Below are 20,602 nucleotides of genomic sequence, written 5' to 3' on the forward strand. Positions count from 1 at the left end.
GATGATGCCGCGATCGAGAAACCCACCGCACGGCGGCGACGGTGCAAGTGGCGGGGGTGGCGGCGGTGGTGGTGGTGGTGGTGGGGGGGTGGTGGTGGTAGCACGAGCCACAGGTGGTGGCTCGTGCGATGAGCGGCGAGCGATCAGGTTAATCGCCATTAGCACTCGACACGACCGCAAAGTTTTCACAATTATCAATTGAACATCGGGTGGGGGTTGGTGGGTGGGGGGGTGCCGGCCCCCCACTCCCCCTTCTATTTTGCGAGCTCGTGAGCGCGAGTGTGCGAGTGTTTCTCGGGGTGGAGAGGACGCAGCAATTAGCCTAAATAATTCATGCTCCGCAGCGCACGCGCAGCCACTTCTAATTAGCGCTAAAGCGGCGGCGGCGGCGGTGGGGCGGTCCGCGCGCGCTGGCCCCGAGTGGCGGCCCGGCCGATCCATAAAAGATGGCGCTGCGCATTTCAAAGTGTCAGGTCGGCTTAGGCACGCAGCCTCCCGGTCCGGGCTCACGGCCGCCACGCTATTCACACTTAATTCGGGACAAACCCCGCCGCCGACGGACCCGCGGCTCGTTAGGGTAGCGATCCGGCCGCGGAGGGGAGAGAGCGGACGCTAAAAAAATAACGCGCCGCCCGAGGGCCTGGCTAGCTAAAGAGGGTGCAGCAGCCCCAAACGGTTATTTAAATCTCGCGAAACGCCCGCCATCATCATCTCGCTCGCTCGCTCTCTCGCCTAACGCTGCCGGGATTGCGTCGGCGCGAGCGGCGTGACCGACGTGGCTCCCGGCGTTCGTGATGCGGTGAGACAGCAGCGGGCGGCGCCGAGCCTCGAGTGGGCTTCGGGGTTATTGCGCGTGAACGCACCGTGCGTGCGTACACGCACCGTGCGTGCGCGTACACGCACCGTGCGTGCGCGTACACGCACCGTGCGTGCACGTACACGCACCGTGCGTGCACGTACACGCACCGTGCGTGCACGTACACGCACCGTGCGTGCGCGCTCAAGGCATCGGATGAATGCGTAGCCCCTGCAAGTTCTCACTCGTGGCCACAGCCGACGGCACGACCTCCGCTAGAGGGCGCTCTGGAGAGCCCTTCCAGTTGTCGTGTTTGGTCTGCTCTTTATGACGCTGGCTGGCCGGGACCTCTCGGGTCGCAGGGGCGAGAAGAGAACCCACACTTTACCCCACCGTACACGAGCCGCCCATCACAGCCTAACGGTGGTGTACACCTCAAGGGCGCCGCTGGGGGAGGAACAAGGGGTGGTGGGCGGTCGCGACATTTGAGAAACGAGCTTCACCGTTCCAACTGCCGCCGCTGAGAGATCGAACCGGCGTCTTTCCAGGGGGGGGTGGGGGGAGGGGGTGGGCAGTACAGCAAGCGGGTGGTCAGTGTGCCCGGCGTCTAGGGGCGGACGCGGCGAGCGGGTGGCGACTCACATTGCTTGTTGAGAGCCTTCTGCATCTTGATCTTGAGCCTCTCCCGCGGCGTCATCTTGGCCTGCAACGGAACGGCGCGGCGTGGGGCGCGGTGAGCGACGACTCTCACCGCCATCATTAACGCGCCACGCGCGCACCGCCAACACTCGGCGTGCCACCCAAGCTCCAGCGGCGATTAGCTACGCCAGACACGCGTTGCCTCAACGTCACCCCACCCCTCCTCCACCCAAACCCCCCATGCTTCTGTTAGCATCCCACAACTTGATTAACTCAGGGGTCTTTAAATAATCGCAAGCTAAGACGGAGACCTCGAATTTGCCACGTTGTGTCCCGAGAGTGGGCTGACATATTCAAGGAATTGTTGTTGGTGCGTGACAACGACGATGACGACGATGATGAGGACGATGTTCGTAACTTCGTGCGTTTCCTTCCCACGGGATCTTTTTATTTTTATTGGGCAATTAAGCTTAATTACTCGGGTCACTCCGAGCACAATGATGCGGAAGAACGCCGCCGCGCTGCTGGTGCATCGCGTGGGAACAGCGTGGACCTCCAGAATAATAAACACCTCCTCCTTCAAGACCCAAACGTCATCATCGTACACCTCCTCCTGGCTTTGACATTCCGCATCTTCCTCCAAGACACCGGCGGTGTAACCGTCGGCCACATCAGAACATCATCATCAGCAGGCCGACGACGCTGCACCACATCTCCGTCACGAATGGAAAACGGAAGACGGCCACAGTGGTGCGCGACTGTGGCCGTGCAACCCAACACGATGTGTCCAGGAGATTGACGCCAATGTGAGGTGCTGCTGCTGCTGCTCGCAACGACGAGAGGGCTTCAGCAGAGCGAGAGAGAGTTCGTGTCGTTTCGCTGTTCCTCCTCCTCCTGCGTTGAAGTAGCGCAGACCATAGTGGGTTTACTCTGCGGTCTACAGGAAAATAGCATTCGTGATGATGCTGCTGCGCTGATAATGATACTGCTGTTGCAGCAGCTAATGACACTGTTGCTAATGTTTCTACAGCTGATGACAACGATGATAATTCGATAAGGAGAACTCCTGCTGCTACTGCTGTTGTTGCCGACGATGAAAATGATGAACGTGATGATTGGGTCACCTGTCCCCAACAAACCCTGGCCCCTGACCCCTCGGCTTGAACACTCTGACCAGACGCACCAATCTGACCCGTTAATACATTAGTAATAATTATGCTTGTTTAGCCACTCAAGCCTCACCGAGTCTCGCGTATATCTTTCAGTGGGGGGGGGGGCGCTGATCACAGCCGAGTACGCACGTATGTATGTTGAACTTATTTCGCAACCATACGTAGCCAACCGCGCCAACTAAACGGTGTGGGCGCGGTTCCAACGGAGTAACCGGCAAGTGTCATTGTCGGCAAAGCGTGGCGGCGGTGCGTTTGCATTTTTGTTTCCGCACGCCACAGACGAGGTGACGTGCGCTCTGGCCGAGAGAGGGGGGGGGAGGGGGAACCGGCGATGCCGGCGCATTCGGCATCACCCACGATGTTTGCACCAGTAAAGGATTCACTTCGACTGGCACACGGTCTCAAGTTTTGGACAACCGTGTCACACGTGCAAATGCACGCACACACAATGACAAAGATTCCACCCCCCCTCCCTCCCGGATAGCCTTCACAGGCTGTCGGGAGCAAGTGCCGCGAGCGAGGAGCAGCGCCGATGAAGGCCGGCGCGGCGCACGAGCGGGAGGGTGGCCAGCACCACGCCTCGGCCGACTTTCTCTCCCCGGTGGTGATGTTTTACATGCTGTATACAGGTTACTCGTTTGAGGCCGAGTAGATCTAGTGGAGGCCCAGGACCGATTCAGATAATCGTCACCGGTGTTGGTGGCCGTGAGCGATATTCGAACTTGGGTCGCCGGATTTGTAGCGCAGTGCCTTAACTGCTGCGCCACCACTCCCCACACATACATACACACATATGCATACAAGCACAAAGACACACATGCACACACACACAAAGATACATACACGCACATGTACACACACACGCGTACACAAACTAAATCACACACACGTGCACACGCACACACACACACACGAGCACAGACAGACACGGTGTCTGCATGACTGGCAGCTGAAACAAAGACAAAGCTAAATTCTTACTGACTTTGGCAGCTCCAGTTTCTCTACCAGTCGGTGTGTCCGGCCTGCAAAACACAAAAACCCAATGAGCGAGGAGCACTCTGCAATCAACAGGTCACTGGACAGACCCACGCACACACACGCACGCACACACGCACGGAGGCCAAGCCGACCTTAGGGAAGCCCACTACCGGTGTTGGTGGCCACGAGCGGGAACCGAACTCGGGTCGATGGGTTCGTAGCGCAGCGCGATAACCGCTCCCCACCAATATCGATACCCACCGTTCGCCACTAAGTGACGGTGATGTCATCACGGGGCCTGTGCCAGGCCAGGTGCACTTGGCAGGTCACGGGACAGACCCTGGTGCCATGGATTGAATGAGATGACGGCAGATGCACCACCTGTGCCCCCGACGGTGCCAACTTGTTGTGTTTTAGCTGCCCGGTGCTCCACTCGTTGTTGTGAGTGTTGCTTCTTTGCCCTCCCGTTTTGCTGTGAGGCGTCTGCTTCCAACTTCCCAGTAGCACCTTTCACGAGCTGCCTCTACAGAGGCCGATCTTGACACCAGTCATTGCCAAGTCCACTCACCTCCATATCCTCTCGGACCACATCATTCCAGTCCGTGTCAGGGCCCATTTAGCCCCCTCTATCCGGTCAAGCAAAAGCTGCTTGGGCATGCGGTGGCTGGGCATGCGGGCTACATGACCCAGCTAACGCAGCCTTGCTGCCGGAGTAGCTCATCGATGGGACTGTGTCCAGATCTTTCAAGGATTTGTGAACTTCTCACATAATCCAACCTGGTTGAAACCAGGATAAATCGTAGGCAGGCCAGCCTGAATGTTTATGACTGCGAAGTTGTTCTATTTGGGAGGTCCACATTTCACAAGCATGACTGTGGTCAAGAAGACTCAAAGATTTGTGTGAAGCGACAAGCCAGGTAGCTTCCACAAAGCAGCGTGACGCAGCTGCTGAAAAGATGCTGCTCGGCTGATGTGGAATGAGCCCTCTGCTGCCAAACTGGAGCTGGTCATAAGCAGACTGCGCAGGCATGCTAAACTCTCCACTTTTTCCAGAACTGCTTCATCACCAATGGGGAGTTGAGGAGGTGGAGCGTTTGATGGCACAAAATACCCAGGCAAGTGTTTAATTTTGGTGGGCAGCAATCACCAGATAATCAGCACACGTAACATGGTTGACCAATAGGGAGATATCCCCTCGACCGCACCCAGGCAACAATCAGCCTCCCATTGTATCTGTAACAGATGTAAATTGCTCAAGTACAGCCTCTGCTGTAAAACCGTAGCTGGTCATAAGCAGACTGCCATGGTCCTAAACCCTCTCCACTCTCTCCACAACCGCTCCCCACACACACACACACGTGTTAAACACACACGCTCTCGCAAGCGCGCAGCGGGGCGCTCTTACTTTTTAAGTCTGGGCCCGACGGCCTCAGCCGTGCCGCCCGGGGGGTTCCCGGAGAAGCCCGACGAGGAGGAGGATGCCGCCGCCACGGTGGAGATTCCGGCAGCAGCAGCGGCGGCGGCGGCCGCTGCCACCCCCCCCACCGCCGAGGCCGGGGGGGGGGCCCTGAGCTTGAGCGCCGTAGCGCGCGGGGGCCGGGCGGGGGAGCAGGGGGAGCGACTGCGCGGGGACCGACTGCGCCCGCTTCCCCGGCCACGGCCGCCGCTCATCTGGCCCCTTCCCCGATTCCGGTTCCGGCTTCGTGATCGGCTCCGGCTCCGGCTGCGAGTCCGGCTCCGGCTGCGAGTCCGAGGAGTCCGACTCCGGCTGCGGCTGCGAGTCCGGCTCCGGCTCCGACTCCGGCTGCGAGTCCGGCTCCGGGTCCGGCTCCGGGTGCGGCTGTGGGCCCGGCGGCCCTGCCGAGGGAACCGTTCGGAGGAGCGGGAGCGAGAGCGCCGCGGGGCGCGCGACCTGGTGCGGGGGGCAGGGGGGAGCGCCGGTCACTTCCCCGCTCAACGGCACAAAGCACGCGAGACGAAGCGGCCCGCAGAAGCGGACCTCACGGCGTTACCCGCGAGCACGCAGTAGGAGGGGGCGGTACTTCGTGGGGGAGGGGGGTCACGACACACGCAAACGGTGGAGGGGGGCTGGGAGAGAGGGGGGCGGGTGCGGAGATGGGGAGATGATTACCGAGGGCGGCAACCAATCGGCGTGATCGATGGGACCGAGCGGGTTAGAGGGTGAGCGGCTTGCGAAAGCGGACGTCGCAGAGCTACGTCCGAGCACGCAGCAGGAGAGGGGCGGCAGGAGCGATGTTCATTGTGCGGCAGGGTGGGGGGGGGGGACACAAGGGGGAGATTCGGGGTTCGTCACCGCGAGGAGTAGGGGGAGCGGTTGCGCCGCTCGTGTGACGACGAGTGGGGGGGGGAGCGGTGGCGCCGCGGTGCCGGGCGGCGCCAGTGACGGCTCGAGCGTGAGCGCGAGCGCGACCTCCGGCTCGACGAGGAGCGCGAGCGCCGTCTCCTGCGGGGGGGGGGGGGGGGGGGGGGGGGGGGGGAGTAGTCGAGAGGGGGGGGGGTGTGGAGATGGGGGGACGATTACGGGGGGTGGCAACCAATGAGCGCACGAAAGTCGTTTGAATACGTCCGGTCGAGCAACGAGAATTGCAGGACCCACAGTGGCGTGAATCTGTGTGTCTCTGTCTGTGTCTCCGTGTCTGTGTGTGCGTGTCTCCGTGTCCGTGTGTCTCCGTGTCCGTACGTCTCCGTATCTGTGTATCTCCATGTCTGTGTGTGTGTCTCCGTGTCCGTGTGTCTCCGTATCTGTGTGTCTCCGTGTCTCTATGTCGTTGTTTACCCAACTGCACCATCACCCAGTGAGCTGCATTCTAACGCCTCCACACACACGTAGTCGGCTCCTCTGACACCCGCACCGTCGTTGCAAAACGTGCCTTCCACAATGTGCAAGAAGAATTCCCTGCGTCTTGGCACGGCTGTGCACCACCTGTGCCTCCTCTGTCTCACAAGTCAAACGAAGCCGCTACTGCTTTTCAGAAAATCTAAACAATTTTATTTCACAAGATAAAGCCCACCGAGATATGTAGCTCTTTTTCAAAAGCGACCTGGCCACAAATGATAGCTCAACAAAGTGGATCATCATATTTAGGAATTCATGGCAGCAGTCAAATACACTAAACGCATGTTGATTCTAAATGTGGAGGGAAACACCAGGGGACCTCGGGAGAAATCTACGCAGCGTGGACGTGTGAATTTGGCGTCGTCACGACGGCCGAAGAGTTGGGACCCCGGCTGTGTGGCGTTTCCCCGCGTCACGGTCCAAACGTTGCCAAATTTTAATCAAGAATCAAATCGCACCGCAAATTGCTCAGCTGGGAGAAAATACGGAGCAACGTCGCCTCTCTGTTGAGAAAAAGTGGCAGGACCCTCCTATGACAGAGTCATAGGAGGGTCCTGCCACTGGGCGAGACTTTCCTGGGTGAAACGAGCACCGAGACAACCCCGACGACGACAGGCGGCAGCGCGCAAGCGAGCGGCCGCGAGAGCCGGAGACCCACCAACGGCCGCCCTCTTCACGGAGCCTCGCTCCTCCTTAACGAGGCCGGCGCACCACGAGGGACCGCGGTGTCCGCCAACGCTTAATTGTTTTAACGAGCCGCTAAACCCAACGGCGAGCGGCCCTGTCCCCCCCCCCCGCTTCCCCGCACCCCATCGCCCCCCACCCCTGCCCCCCCCCCCCAACCTCCGTCCCCCGCCAGTTTATGCTGGCAGGTGTGAGCTGCCGGGTTCGGCCATTTGCGCCTGGCTCGCTAACGCGCGTCAATTAGCGCTTCCTGTGTGCCGTCGCCAGTGGCCGAGCCGGTGCCGGGAAACGTGTGCCGGCGCGTTGCACCGTCACCGTGCAGCTCGACGACTGTGATTGGACGGCTAACACTGTCACAGTGAAGCTCCACTGTGATTGGACGGGACGGACAGGTAACACCATTACCGTGAAGCTCTACTGTGATTGGACGGCATGCACAGGAAACACCACCAATTTTAAATAATCACATGACAGCCCAATCCAGAAAATTCTAGGAAGATAAATTAATATTATTATTATTTTTAAGCTTGTTAGCCAGGAAAGCCTCATTGAGTCTCAAGACCCAAGATTCAACGAGGGTCCTGCCAGGTTGTCTCCGCAGATGTTGCTGCTGCGTGTGGTGATTTGTAGGTAATTTTTGCAGCAATGTTTGGCTGATAGCGGCTGTGTGCGGTTATTATTTAGCTATGGGAGAAGGAAACCAGAGAATCCGGGAGAGACCCCACGCAAAACAGGGGGACAGAACACAGACTCCACTTGGTCATGGCGACATCACCACCGGAATCGCACCAGACTAGGTGCATTTTGAGGTCACATTACACACAATGCACACACACATTCATATAGATGCATAAACTGACACGCACACAGGAAGACACCACACAAAGATCCCCCATATAGCCTTAACAGAATGTTGGGGCAAGTGCTGTTAGCGAGAACCTATGAAGGCCGACATGGCGCACAGGGGGGTGTGTGGCCAGCACCACGCCCAGCCGCACAGGGCCGATTCAGATAATCGTCACTCCTCTTATTGCTCGAGAGCGGGAATCGAACTCGCGTTGCCAGGTTCGTAGCGCCGTGCGTTACCCACTGCACTACCGCTCATAAACATAAAACAAAGGTTCATCAGGAGGCTATTGGGGCAAGCGCTGTTAACAAGCACCAATGAAGGCCGCCATAAACATAGTCGCACTGAAACACACAGCCTCGCACACACACACAGTGCCACCGACACAATCACACTCGGTCCCAACGACACACAGGCACGCCGACACGCACAGGGCCGAGAAGTGAGAAAGTTTGAAAATTACCGACCGGGACGCGGCGCTATCACTTAGCGCCGGGGCGTTGGCCTTGCCGGAGCGCGACGCCGCGGCGGCCCCCCCCGCCGCCGACCCTCCCCCGGCGCGTCTCTGCGTCCCCCCGGCGTGGGTTCGATCTCCGGCCCTGGCGGTTGCCGATGAAGTCGCCGCGGCGGCGGAGGAGGAGGCGGCGCCGCCCTTCCCGGCGACGGCGCCCCCCGCCGCGGCGCCGGAGGCCGCGGCCGCCCCGCCGGCCCCCTCGTCGTCGCTTCCCCCGAAGCTGGTGATGAAGGTGATCTGGCCGAGACGGTCGCGCGACGCGCAGCACGAGCGCGAGCTCGAGCTGCTGCGCGAGCGCGACCTGCGGCGGCGCGCGGAGACACGCGGAGACACGAAAAGACACGCAAAGACACGCCGTGGTCACACAGAGATACACAAATACAAACATCCACCGTGTAGCCTTTAACAGAGTTGTTGGGGTAAGTGCCGTTAGCGAGTAGCACCTATGAAGGCCGGCGCAGTGCTTGACGGGGTGGACAATGATCTGCCCCGTGGGTTAGTGAGTTTTTCCACAGCCACCACCCCGCTCTCTTAAATTCAGCAAATCACCGGCGAAAAAGTGTGGAGGCGTTTATAGTATTTGGCTGCGACTATAAATTCCCACATGATGATAAGCCACTGTGTTGAGCTATCCTTTGTGACCGGGTCTCTTAGAAACTAAAAATACTTGCACATTATAGTTTTGTATAGCCGTGTGTACGAGTTGGGTCAACGTCAGCATGTTTGCTGGGTGCGTGCTATGCTATCCCCGCGTATCACGCAACGCGCTCAGGAGTTCCATGCCAATGTCGAGGCCTGACAGCAACGAGAGGCTTCGGGAGCGAGTTGCTTTGGTTGTGCTGTTCCGTTGAAAGAGCGCAGACCACAATGGGTTTACGGTCCATAGTTTAGGTTGTATGGCCACAGTAACACGACTGTCACTTGTCTTTAATGTATCTCTACGTTTCTCTGTGTCTCTATCTCTGTGGGTCTCCGGTGTGTCTCCACGTGTCTCTGGGTTTACGAGAGTTGCTTTGGTTGTGCTGTTCCTCCTCCTCTCTATCTCTGTGGGTCTCCGGTGTGTCTCCACGTGTCTCTGGGTTTACGAGAGTTGCTTTGGTTGTGCTGTTCCTCCTCCTCCTCCGTTGAAAGAGCGCAGACCACAATGGGTTTACGGTCCATAGTTTAGGTTGTATGGCCACAGTAACACGACTGTCGCTTGTCTTTAATGTATCTCTACGTTTCTCTGTGTCTCTATCTCTGTGGGTCTCCGGTGTGTCTCCACGTGTCTCTGGGTTTACGAGACGGTCCATAATTTGGGTTGCATGGCCACAGTCGCACGACTGTGGCTTGCCTTTAATTTTCCATTCGTGAAGATGTGCAATGAAAAAGGGCCATTGCCCGAATCGTCACCTATTATCAATATATACACATATCTAGTTTTTTCTTTATTTAGGCGAATCATTACAAGCCCAGCCATTGCCGTTCCTGTTCGGCTTCCGACTTCCCTGCGCCCACGACCAAACCACGGGAGCCCAGCAGCGTTGAGGCTGGACAGCGCTTGGGTGCCTAACGGCCGTAACGAGTGGATGCGCACGCCGGTACCTTTTGTAGGGGTCGTAGGTCGGGCTGTCCCTCCTCGCGTAGCTGCAACACAGAACAACAAGGTGGACGCGTCACGATCGGAGGCACGGGGGATCCGCCGCCAACCCCCCAAACCCCGTCTAAACGAGGGGGTTCTACCTAGTGGGGGGGGGGGGGTGGTTCCCGGGCCCCCCTTAAAGCCGCCACGACCGCCCACGTCGCCATAGCGGGGTTCAGTAGAATCGTGGGAGGGTGTCCAAAGGGGTCGCAGCGCCGAGGGACAATGGCGGAGCGGTGCAACGGCACCAACGAGAGTGGGGGGGGGTGGGGCATGTGGCCACCGGGCTACGAAGAGGGAGCGGGGTCGAGGGGTGGGGGCCGTGGTGTGGGGGGGCAAGCGATCATGGAGGGTCCTGGCAGCGTCAGCTTTGGCGGCGTGGCCGTTTGCCTCCCGGGCGTCCCGGCTGGGGGGTGGGGAGGGGGAGGGATGTGGGGGTGGCGGCAGCGGCAAATCGTCGTGTTCTGGCGTCCGCGATTGGAGGGTCGCGCGTCACGTGAACCGCCCGTGGGACGCCGGGCAGCAGCAGCTTAACAAAGAGGGCAGTGGATGTGCATCGAGACCGTGGAGGAGGAGAGGGGTTACCTGGGAGGGCTAATCTTCCTCTCCTTCAGCCGTTTCTCCCGGAACTCGCGTCGCTGACGGCGCGACTTCCTGCCCTGCGCGCGCACGGAGCCGTCCCAACTCTTACACCGAGTCCACTTGGCAGCCAGACCACTCGCTCACCCACCGCTCGCTCACAAACCGCTCGCTCACCCACCGCTCGCTCACCCGCCTCTCATTCACTCACCACTCGGTGGACTGGTCGAGACCAGACTCACAGAGCGCCCACCCTCCACCCTCTGGACTGCCCCCACTCTCGACTCACCGAGTACATAGACTTCTCCTCTTCGAGGGCCTTCGCGTACTTAATGGCCTCAATTTCATCCTTGTCCTTCCGGAGCATCCTGCGGTGAAGCATCATGACGGGGTGGGGGTGGGGCATTAACGGGAGGGCACTAACGAGGGGAGGGGGGGGGCATTATGGGGGGGTGGGGGGCGCTAACAGATTTCCGACAAGCCAGCTGCTCGGGCCTAACGAGAGGTGGGTGCCAGTGCGGAGCTCTTCTTCGGTCTTCCGTACGGCGGACATCGACGCAGCGCACCAACGACAATCTCGCGGAGCGTATCACCGTCGCTGCGATGTGTCCTTCGTATTTGTGGAACTGGGCATTGTGTCGTTATATGCTGCACGGTCTGTTCTGGATGACCACAGTCGCAGCACTGTTGGAGAGTTTTACATTTTCCATTTGTTCATCAGCTATCCACATCTGCCATGTATGCATGTTGAACGTGTTTCGCACCGTACGTAGCCAACCGTGCCAATCGGTGGTGTGGAATCAAAGGTGCGGTTTGTGCAGCGTGGATGCGGTTTAGGGTGGGATCATTAGCTTCGTGGAAGATCAAAACCCTCACGAGTGAGGGTTTTGATGGTGGATCGCTCGCCGCTCCCTGTGCAGGGTTCGCGAGTCGAAACGAATTTTAAACTCAACTATTTAAATGTTACCAGGTAAGGGCCATTGAGCTATACAGGCAGTCCCCAGGTTAAGGAAGACCCGACTTACAGAAATCCGACTTTACAGAAATGCTCCCATAAATCATGTAAAAAGTTGTTTTTCAATACTGTATGCATAAATGTTTGCAAGAGTGCAGGGCCTGTTCGTAAGCGTCAAGTCATTGATTTGGAGCACAAACGCCGCCTTCACCGAGCTTCACGAGGAGTCGGGTAAATGTCATTTTTCGTAGCGTTGCATAATCATTTTCCTCTTGTAGCATTACGTTATTGTTTGTTTTCTATGCTTCGTGTATTCATAAACAATTGGACAGTACAGTATACGTTACATTAGCTTAATCAAGGATAGTGTTAGCGATCAAATGAAAGAATCATAGGAAGTGCAGAGTGTGCGTATATTTCTCGGGAACCTAACCCTTCCGTAACCCGGGGACTGCCTGTACAGTTATTTTTCAGAAGGGACGTGGCTATCACAACCGACAGCTTAACGAAGTGGCTCACCACCGTGTGCACATTCACAGCAGCAGCCAAACACTCTCAATGCGTGATGTTGATTCTAAACGTGGAGGGAACAACCGGAGGACCAGGAGAAAAGTCCCTGCGAGCACGGCGACAGAGACACCCAAACTCCAAATGTACAGCAGGCACCAGGGTCGGGATCGAGCCCACGACTTTCTGTATACCAGGCGAGGGAGTTAACCTGTCGCCACCCTGGCACGTGACGGGTTAACACTGCGTGCGTGTCATCAACCCGTCACAGAGCAGAATGCGACAGTGTTAAGAACCTGGCAACCAGCGTTCGATTATCTAAACCGGTCCTGGGCCTCCACTAGGTCGACTCGGCCTCAAATGAGTACCTGGTGCAGTGCGTAAATATCCTCAATGGGGAGACCAAGGCGGCCGGGCGTGGTGCTGGCCACCCACCCCCTCATGCGCCGTGCCGGCCTTCATAGATGCAACTCGCTAATGGCACTTGTCCCAATGGTCTGTTAAGGCTACAGGGGGATCTTTGTCTTTGGTGGGGTGTGGGGGCCTCACCGGACGTAGTCGGCGTCGCTCATGCCGTAGTTGGTGGCGCATTTGTTCATCTCGGCGATCTGCTCGGAGTTCAGCTCATCGATGTCCACCTCCACGTCTAGCGGGTGGGACGCGCACGGGGCGAGACAGCGACAACGCACGCGCTCACGCACACCCCGCACGCACCACCCCACAAAGACACGCACGCAGAGCATGCACCACACATACCGCACGCACCACATGCACCGCACGCACACCACCCACAAAGACACGCACACACCACACGGGCATGCAGACACCACACGCACCGCAAACACACCACTCACAAACACACACACACACCACACGCACTACCCCACAAAGACACGCACACACCACACGCGCCACACATACCGCACGCACCACCCCACAAAGACACGCACACCACACGCACTACCCCACTAAGACACGCACACACCACACGCGCCACACACCCCGCACGCACCACCCGACAAAGACACGCAAACCACACGCACTACCCCACAAAGACACGCACACACCACACGCGCCACACCCCCGCAAGCACCATCCCACAAAGACACGCACGCACCGCACGCGCCACACATACCGCACGCACCACATGCACCGCACGCACACCATCCACAAAGACACGCTCCACAAGCACACCACCGACAAAGACACGCACACACCGCATGCACCACCCCACAAAGACACGCACGCACCGCACGCACCACACATACCGCACGCACCACATCACCACATGCACCGCACGCACCGCACGCACAAAGACACGTACCGATGTCGGGGATGGTTCCGTCGGACTCGCTGCTGCTGCTGTCTCCATCGCCGCCATTGTCCCCGGCCCCCTCCTCGTCCTCCTCTCCCTCCTCCTCTTCGTCGTCGTCGTCCTCCTCCTTCTCCTCGTCGCCGCCACCGTCTCGATCGGCTCCCTCCCCGTGCTCTTCCGCTCCGCGCGCTCCGGGCCCGTGGCTGCTGCTGCCGCCACTGTTGTTGTTGCCGTGGGACGAGGCGGCGGCGGTGGCCGTGGAGGAGGAGGAGGGGATGGCGTCATCGGGGGCGACCGCCGGGGAGGAATCCTCGTAAGTGTAGCCGATGGTTGCGCGCTTCTCCGCCAGCCTGTCACGAGCGCACACAAAAGACAAAGGTCCCCTGTGTAGCCTCGACAGACTGCCGAGGGCGAGTGGGGCGCCAAGGTGGCGAAATGTTTACATTGTGGGTTCGACCCCGACCCCGACGCCTGTATATTTGGAGTCTGCATGTTCTCTCCCACCGTGGTTACGTGGATTTTTCTCCGGGTCCTCCTGTTTTTCCCTCCACATTGACAAACATGCGTTTAAAAGTATTTGGCTGCTATAATGTCCACATGATAAGCCACTTCGCTGATCTGTGGCTAGGTCATTTCTGAAAAAGAGCAAAATAGCTCACAGGAGCCTTACCTGGTGAAATACAAAATAGTTCAGTAGGAGCGGTGCCGTTAGTGAGCAGCGCCTACGAAGGCCGCCGCGGCAAATGTGGGGGGTGGGCAGCAAAGCCACGCCCGGCCACGGTTACGATGTTTACACATCGCTCCGGGTACTCTCGAGGCCGAGTTGACCTAGGGGAGGCCCAGTACCGGTTCAGACAATCCGTCGCTGGCATGAGCCGCGAGCGGAAATCGAACTCGGGTTACGGGGGTTAATAGCGCAACGGCGCTAACCGCTGCACTGCCACTCCCCTGCCACACGCACAGGCAGAGGTGCACACACGCACAGGGAGGGAGGCAGCCGATGGCTGGACCCGGCAGGCCCGAGCACACACGAGGCCTACCAAGGGCTTTGTTTATAGCCACGACTCGTAACCACTGCTACAACGAGAGCTATGCGCCAGCTATACTGGACGTGATGTGCCAAATCCATTCTGTGGTTGCCAGCCCTCCAGCAAGTGGTAGGACAGAGGAGCGACCCTCACAACAACGTGTTCCCCAGCGGGGAGATAAAGGTGGTGCATCTCCCAGTCATCATAATCGGTCAACCCATGGAACCTCGGTCTGTCCAGCGTGACCCCCTGCCGGCAGCGAGCCTTCTCCATTTCGCGGGATGGCCTCAGGAGTGCACCTAGCCTGGCACATGTGCCGTGGTGACGTCACTGCAACCAAGCGGCGAAAAGCGGTTGTGTTTGTTGTCGTTGTTGTGGGTTACCCGCACCTCCGATTAACGCGGTTGGCTACGTACGGTACAAACAAAATTCAACATACAGTCTGTTCTCCTATAAGACGTGTTTTATAATGCAAATTGAATACAACGCAATTGAGTGCGCGAGTAGGAATAAGCGGCCGTACAGCTTCCTCGGTGGAGCATCGCACGAGGCAGTGGGGTGCTGCTGGATGCTTCTAGATGCTACCCAAGCGCCTCGGCCTTAGTTCGTCCTGCGTACGCATCTCACGTGTTATCACGGACTGTGCGAGTCCAATTGGGCCCTCGGTAACGAGAAGACTCGACACAGTGCCGGGCCAGCCTTAACCCTGACCCCTAGGCGGGCGGAAGCACCAGGCAGGAGCAACCACGACAGCGCAGCAGCCACTCCTGTTGCCCTGGGCAGCGGCGGGCAGGGACGGCGCGCAGAGCAGCAGCAGCAGCGAGCGACTAAGCTACTGCGAGGCGGAACACGGGGCGGCGATGTCAGCGGCCGTTAATGTTTAACGAGGTCGTGGTTGGGGGCGGCTGCATGTCTGTACGTTGGAACTTCTTTCGCGCCATACGTAGCCAGCCACGCTAATCGGAAGTGGGGGGTGGTGGGGGGTGGTGGGGGGTGCCGTACTTTTTCTTCTCCTCCTCCAGGATGCGGGGGTTGGTTGCCGTGCCGTACAGCTCGTCCATGTAGATCTGATAGAGACACTGGTCCTCCGAGACTGCCGTGGCGACACAAAGACAAAGGTTCCCAGACGCCCCAACGCAGGTGTAGCCTTTAAAATCGCAATTTCGGGTCAAGTGCTGGCACAGCAGAAGCAGCAGCCAACCATTCACGGCGATGTCACCGCGGCGCTCGTGCCAGGCTAGGTGTACTTTAGGCTGTGTGAAGTGTAACAGGCTCGCTAGCAGGAGGTTCACGGGACAGACCTAGGGGGTATGTTACGGGTTAACATGTGACGCACGAGACATGCGACACGCGCACGCACGGGACACGTGACACGCAATCGCGTGAGACACGTGACACGCAATCGCGTGAGACATGGGGCAGACGCGCAAACCCACGCATGACACCAACGCAACACACGCACACACAGACAGCAGACACGGCAAACACACGCGCACTCGTGTACATGTGCACTCCCATGAGCTTTAAGGAAACACTGTTACGCGCATTAGTTTGTGTTTTGTTCGTCTTTGGTGTGGGGGAGCAGTGGCGCAGTGGTTAATGCACTGCAATACGAAACCGGTCCTGGACATCTCCTAGGTCTACTCAGCATTAAAAAAGTTTCTGATGTGGTGTGTAAATATTAGCAATGGGGAAACAAAGGCGGTAGGGCGTGGTGCTGGCCACCCACTCCCTCGTGTGCCATGCTGGCCTTCATAGGTGCTCGCTAACAGCACTTGCCCCAACAGTCTGTTCAGGCTATTCGGGGGATCGTTGTTTTTTGCATGTACACGTGCACATGTGTGTGTGTGCGTGCATGTGTGCGTGCGTGCGCGTGTGTGTGCATGGCCATCACTCACTTCCCGCGAACTCATTCTGCACGAGGCAGCGGTAGCGCTCGTAGTTGCACCGGCGCTCGTCCCCATCCTCCCAGACGCTGCACAGCACCACGCACACACAAAGTCAAATATCTAGTGGCGATGTTTTTACGCACCGCACCAGGTACTTATTTGAGGCTGAGTCGACCTAGGGGAGGCCAATGACCGGTTCAGATAATCGTCACCGGTGTTGGCTGTGAGCGGGAATCGAACTCTAGTCGCCAGGTTCGTAGCGTCGCCCGCTAACCGCTAATCTAATGCTCAGAAGGACACTCAAGCAAGTGCATGCACACATGGCTACACACACGAACACACACGCGCACATGGCTACACACATGAACACACACACGCGCACATACGGAGTTAGCACACACGTCCTCTGCTCGCTCAATGGCCACTCCTGGTCCCTTGGGTTCTCACCTGGTTAAACAAGATTAAGTTAATCTCAGCCACTCAAATACTCACTCACTCACACAAATGGAACCTCATTTGCCAGTAAAAAATATAATTGTTTTTTTACCCGTCTATCTGGCAACAAAACTGACACCTTTTTTACAAGGAGTCATGTTTGCATAGACCACAATACCTGCAGTCATAATGCAAACAAAAAACATAACTCTGATAATGCATGCACTGTCCTTGAAGTTGATTGGTCCACACCCGAGACAGCTTTCCTTAGGCTTAGAGCCTAGTCTCACATGGGTTGGACCAGATGACGTCAAAAGGTGCCTTTTGCCAGATAGAAGGGTAAAAAAACAATTATCACTCACTCACTCGTTTACTCATTCACCTAACCATCCACCCAGCCATAGAACCACTCACTCAACCACTTATTCACCTACCCACTCATTCAACCGACCATTTACTCTACCACCAACTCATTCACTCACTCGCTTACCTAACCATCCATCCAGCCACTCAACCACTCACTGACTCAACCACTCATTCACCTACCCACTCACTGACTCTACCAACCATCCACTGAACCACCAACTCTCATTCACTCACTCATTCACCCAACCACTCCCTCACCCAACCATCCATCCAGCCACTCAATCATTCATTCACTCACTCAACCACTCAATGACCCACTCACTCACTCACCCAACCTTCCATGCAGCCACTCACTACTCTTGCAAACGGTAATGTCCAGCCGGCCGGCAAACCAAACCGACCAGGGGGGGTGTAAAGCAACGGAGGGCATTGGTCACCTGTCACCGGCAGCCAGGCCCTTGAACTCGGGGATGAAATCCAGGTGAGCTCTCACGTCGAACCTGTCAATCATGTTGTTTGAGTCGCCCTGCCAGGGCATCCTGCGGAGAGACACAAGACAGGGCACATCACCCAGGGGCTCCCTCCCGGACACTAAACTAAATCTGTAAACTGTTTTTTATTTGACCAGGTCAGAGGCCTACTAGAGGCCTACTAAGCTACCTGGCTATCACAAATGATAGCTCAACGCAGTGGCTTATCATGTGGATATGTATAGCAGCCAAATACTATAAATGCACATTGGTTCCAAATGTCGAGGAAAAAACCTGAGAAAAATCCACGCGACCACGGGAAGAGAGATACCGCATACTCCAAACACACAGCAGGCGTCAGGGTCGGGATGGAACCCACGGCCTCCTGCATATCCGGCAGGGGAGATAACATCTCCTCGGCAGCGCGCGGTCGCTCGCGCGTTGGCAAGGCGAGGGAGGTGGGAGCAGGAGCGGTCGTCGCGCCGCGGCGTCGAAAAGTTGAGAGCAGACGGTGGTGCGGGGGTCAACAGCCATGGCTGGGAGCCCCGCCGCCCACACGCAGGCCCCACGCGACCGCCGAATTATCATCAAATTAGCGCCGTGACATTTGGAGCGAACCTCCCATCTGTCTGCTCCGAGCGCCGCTGCCACCGCGACATCGCAACCACCACGCGGCTCCCCGCGGGACCCGACAGCAACGTGCGTGGGCGACTGTCTGCCTCCCTCCCTCCCTCCTTCACTCCCTCCATTCCTCCCTCCACGCTGCCCTGCCTCCCTCCCCAGCTCCCCCCTTCCCTAGCTCCCCCCCTCCCTAGCTCCCCCCCTCCCTAGCTCCCCCCCTCCCTAACTCCCTCCCTAGCTCCCTCCCTCCCTCCCCAGCTCCCTAGCTCCCTCCCGCCTTCCCTAGCTCCCTCCCTCCTTCCCTAGCTCCCCCCGTATCTCTCCTAAGTGTGCTAGGAGCGTGCGTGGGGGTGCATACAGTGAGTGTGGTAGGAAAGCGAGTGGGAGTGAGTAAAGTGAGACGTGGTGGTGAGTGTGGTAGGAGAGTGAGTGGAGGTGAGTAGAGCGAGTGGAGGTGAGTAGAGTGAGATGAGGTGGTGAGTGTGGTAGGAAAGTGAGTGGGAGTGAGTAGAGTGAGACGTGGTGGTGAGTGTGGTAGGAGAGTGAGTGGGAGTGAGTAGAGTGAGATGAGGTGGTGAGTGCGGTAGGAGAGTGAGTGGGAGTGAGTAAAGTGAGACGTGGTGGTGAGTGTGGTAGGAGAGTGAGTGGAGGTGAGTAGAGCGAGTGGAGGTGAGTAGAGTGAGATGAGGTGGTGAGTGTGGTAAGAGAGTGAGTGGGAGTGAGTAGAGTGAGACGTGGTGGTGAGTGTGGTAGGAGAGTGAGTGGGAGTGAGTTGAGTGAGACGTGGCGGTGAGTGTGGTAGGAGAGTGAGTGGGAGTGAGTAGTGAGATGCGGTGGTGAGTGTGGTAGGAGAGTGAGTGAGAGTGAGTTGAGTGAGACGTGGCGGTGAGTGTGGTAGGAGAGTGGGAGAGAGTAGAGTGAGATGCGGTGGTGAGTGTGGTAGGAGAGTGAGTGGAGGTGAGTACAGCAACTCACATGTTCACCGGGCTCTCTGCTGCCACGGCCACGGCTGGATCCAGGTTCACCCTGTAGGACCGGCCATGCACCTGCAGGAACTGTGCCGGGTCTTTTTTCTGTGCCGTGAAGGAGCATGGGGGGGGGGGGGGGGATGGGGGGACAGTTCGGCAGAACAAAAATGCATAACGGTTGATTCACTATCATCAGCCATGATTATGGGTCGGCTACCAAAATAACAAGAGGAACCATTTTTTCAAATTTCAAGAGCCAAACTGCAGTCGTTAAAGAGCCACCGCATGCAGCTCCAGAGGCGCAGGTTGACGACCCCTGGCCATGATCGACCCACTGCTAGATGGAGGCACATCCGAGAGCCGCCGCCATCTATCGCCACCCCGTGATACTGTCGAGGCGATCCGATAGCGATGATGCCAAGCTACACACAAGGCCCGTACCCAGCACTGTGCGCAACATGACTGTGAGCGGAGATGGTCGCTCACTCTCGTAGTCACGCGATGACTCAGGAGGCGCGAGGAGAAACCAAACAGCAGCAAAGTGATCATCTGGACCTAACAATTGCCCAAGCTCTGCGGTCCTCTATATATTAAGGTTCTGTCGGTCAACTCATGAGTGTTTACACGTTGGAGGAAACCGATTACCCAAAGAATACCCACGCATGCGAGGTGGAAACACTACCGCATAGACTATTATCACGGTTGGCTACGCACGGTGTGAAAGAAGTTCAACATACATAAATACATACAGATGGGAGCCCACATTTTTGATAAAATGTCTTATGCCGGCAAGCCAGGGTATGGCTTCTCCTCGCCGCCCACGGGAGGGGAGGGAGTTCCACAACATCATCGGTGTGTGAGCCACCGAGCCTCGCTGCTCCCTTCACAGCGTGAATTACAGGCAGCCACGTTCTGCACTGCGACCACTGCCTGGCGAATGGGCGCCGAGTGACGGGCAGGCACACACAGGTTGTCACAGGAGGCTTACGGGGCGACACAGTGGGCAGCTAAATCTGAATCTTTATTTGTCCTGGAGAAATCCGATGAGCTACGAAGCTTTTTTTCACAGATGTCCAGTCGCTTCACAAGTGCCCCCTCCCCCTCATTCCCCCTCCTGGCTCCAGCCTCTCACCGACCCCCTTTGGCTTCCCAATGCAATGATGCCCGATTATCAGCCCCTCAGCTTTATGTCCCCCCCCCCCACCACAGCTACGACCAGGCCTATCCCAACCCCTCCTTATCAATCCCTCTTGTTTCAACTGCATAAAAACTATACAGCCACTTACAATAACCCAATTCTTCATTTCAAATCATTATCATCCTATGTACAATTTTATTATTGCCATAAAGTGCCTTGGAAA

The 20,602-nt window shown here is 57.5% G+C and overlaps 1 protein-coding gene across 5 annotated transcripts in view; it reads right to left on the reverse strand.

Annotated features, from left to right (window-relative positions):
- Nucleotides 1-20,602, reverse strand: part of LOC133356267 (CLK4-associating serine/arginine rich protein-like) — a 40,286-nt gene that overhangs the window by 16,572 nt on the left and 3,112 nt on the right. For 2 of the 5 annotated variants that reach the window (XM_061573688.1, XM_061573687.1), the window contains exons 3-16: nucleotides 19,249-19,346; nucleotides 17,620-17,721; nucleotides 16,391-16,467; nucleotides 15,495-15,585; nucleotides 13,474-13,814; nucleotides 12,699-12,795; nucleotides 10,977-11,055; nucleotides 10,694-10,767; nucleotides 10,072-10,113; nucleotides 8,441-8,788; nucleotides 5,900-6,049; nucleotides 4,991-5,497; nucleotides 3,590-3,629; nucleotides 1,439-1,499 (exon numbers count right to left, since the gene is read on the reverse strand). In XM_061573688.1, the coding sequence (XP_061429672.1) occupies nucleotides 1,439-1,499; nucleotides 3,590-3,629; nucleotides 4,991-5,497; nucleotides 5,900-6,049; nucleotides 8,441-8,788; nucleotides 10,072-10,113; nucleotides 10,694-10,767; nucleotides 10,977-11,055; nucleotides 12,699-12,795; nucleotides 13,474-13,814; nucleotides 15,495-15,585; nucleotides 16,391-16,467; nucleotides 17,620-17,721; nucleotides 19,249-19,346 (2,107 nt within the window). Of the gene's footprint in view, nucleotides 1-1,438; nucleotides 1,500-3,585; nucleotides 3,630-4,990; nucleotides 5,498-5,899; nucleotides 6,050-8,436; nucleotides 8,789-10,071; nucleotides 10,114-10,693; nucleotides 10,768-10,976; nucleotides 11,056-12,698; nucleotides 12,796-13,473; nucleotides 13,815-15,494; nucleotides 15,586-16,390; nucleotides 16,468-17,619; nucleotides 17,722-19,248; nucleotides 19,347-20,602 lie in introns of all 5 variants that reach the window. The other 3 variants (XR_009756831.1, XR_009756833.1, XR_009756832.1) reach the window with 3 other exon arrangements.

The sequence above is a fragment of the Lethenteron reissneri genome, chromosome 53, assembly GCF_015708825.2.
Source record: "Lethenteron reissneri isolate LAM-NWPU_2019-01 chromosome 53, ASM1570882v1, whole genome shotgun sequence".
NCBI lineage: Eukaryota > Metazoa > Chordata > Hyperoartia > Petromyzontiformes > Petromyzontidae > Lethenteron > Lethenteron reissneri.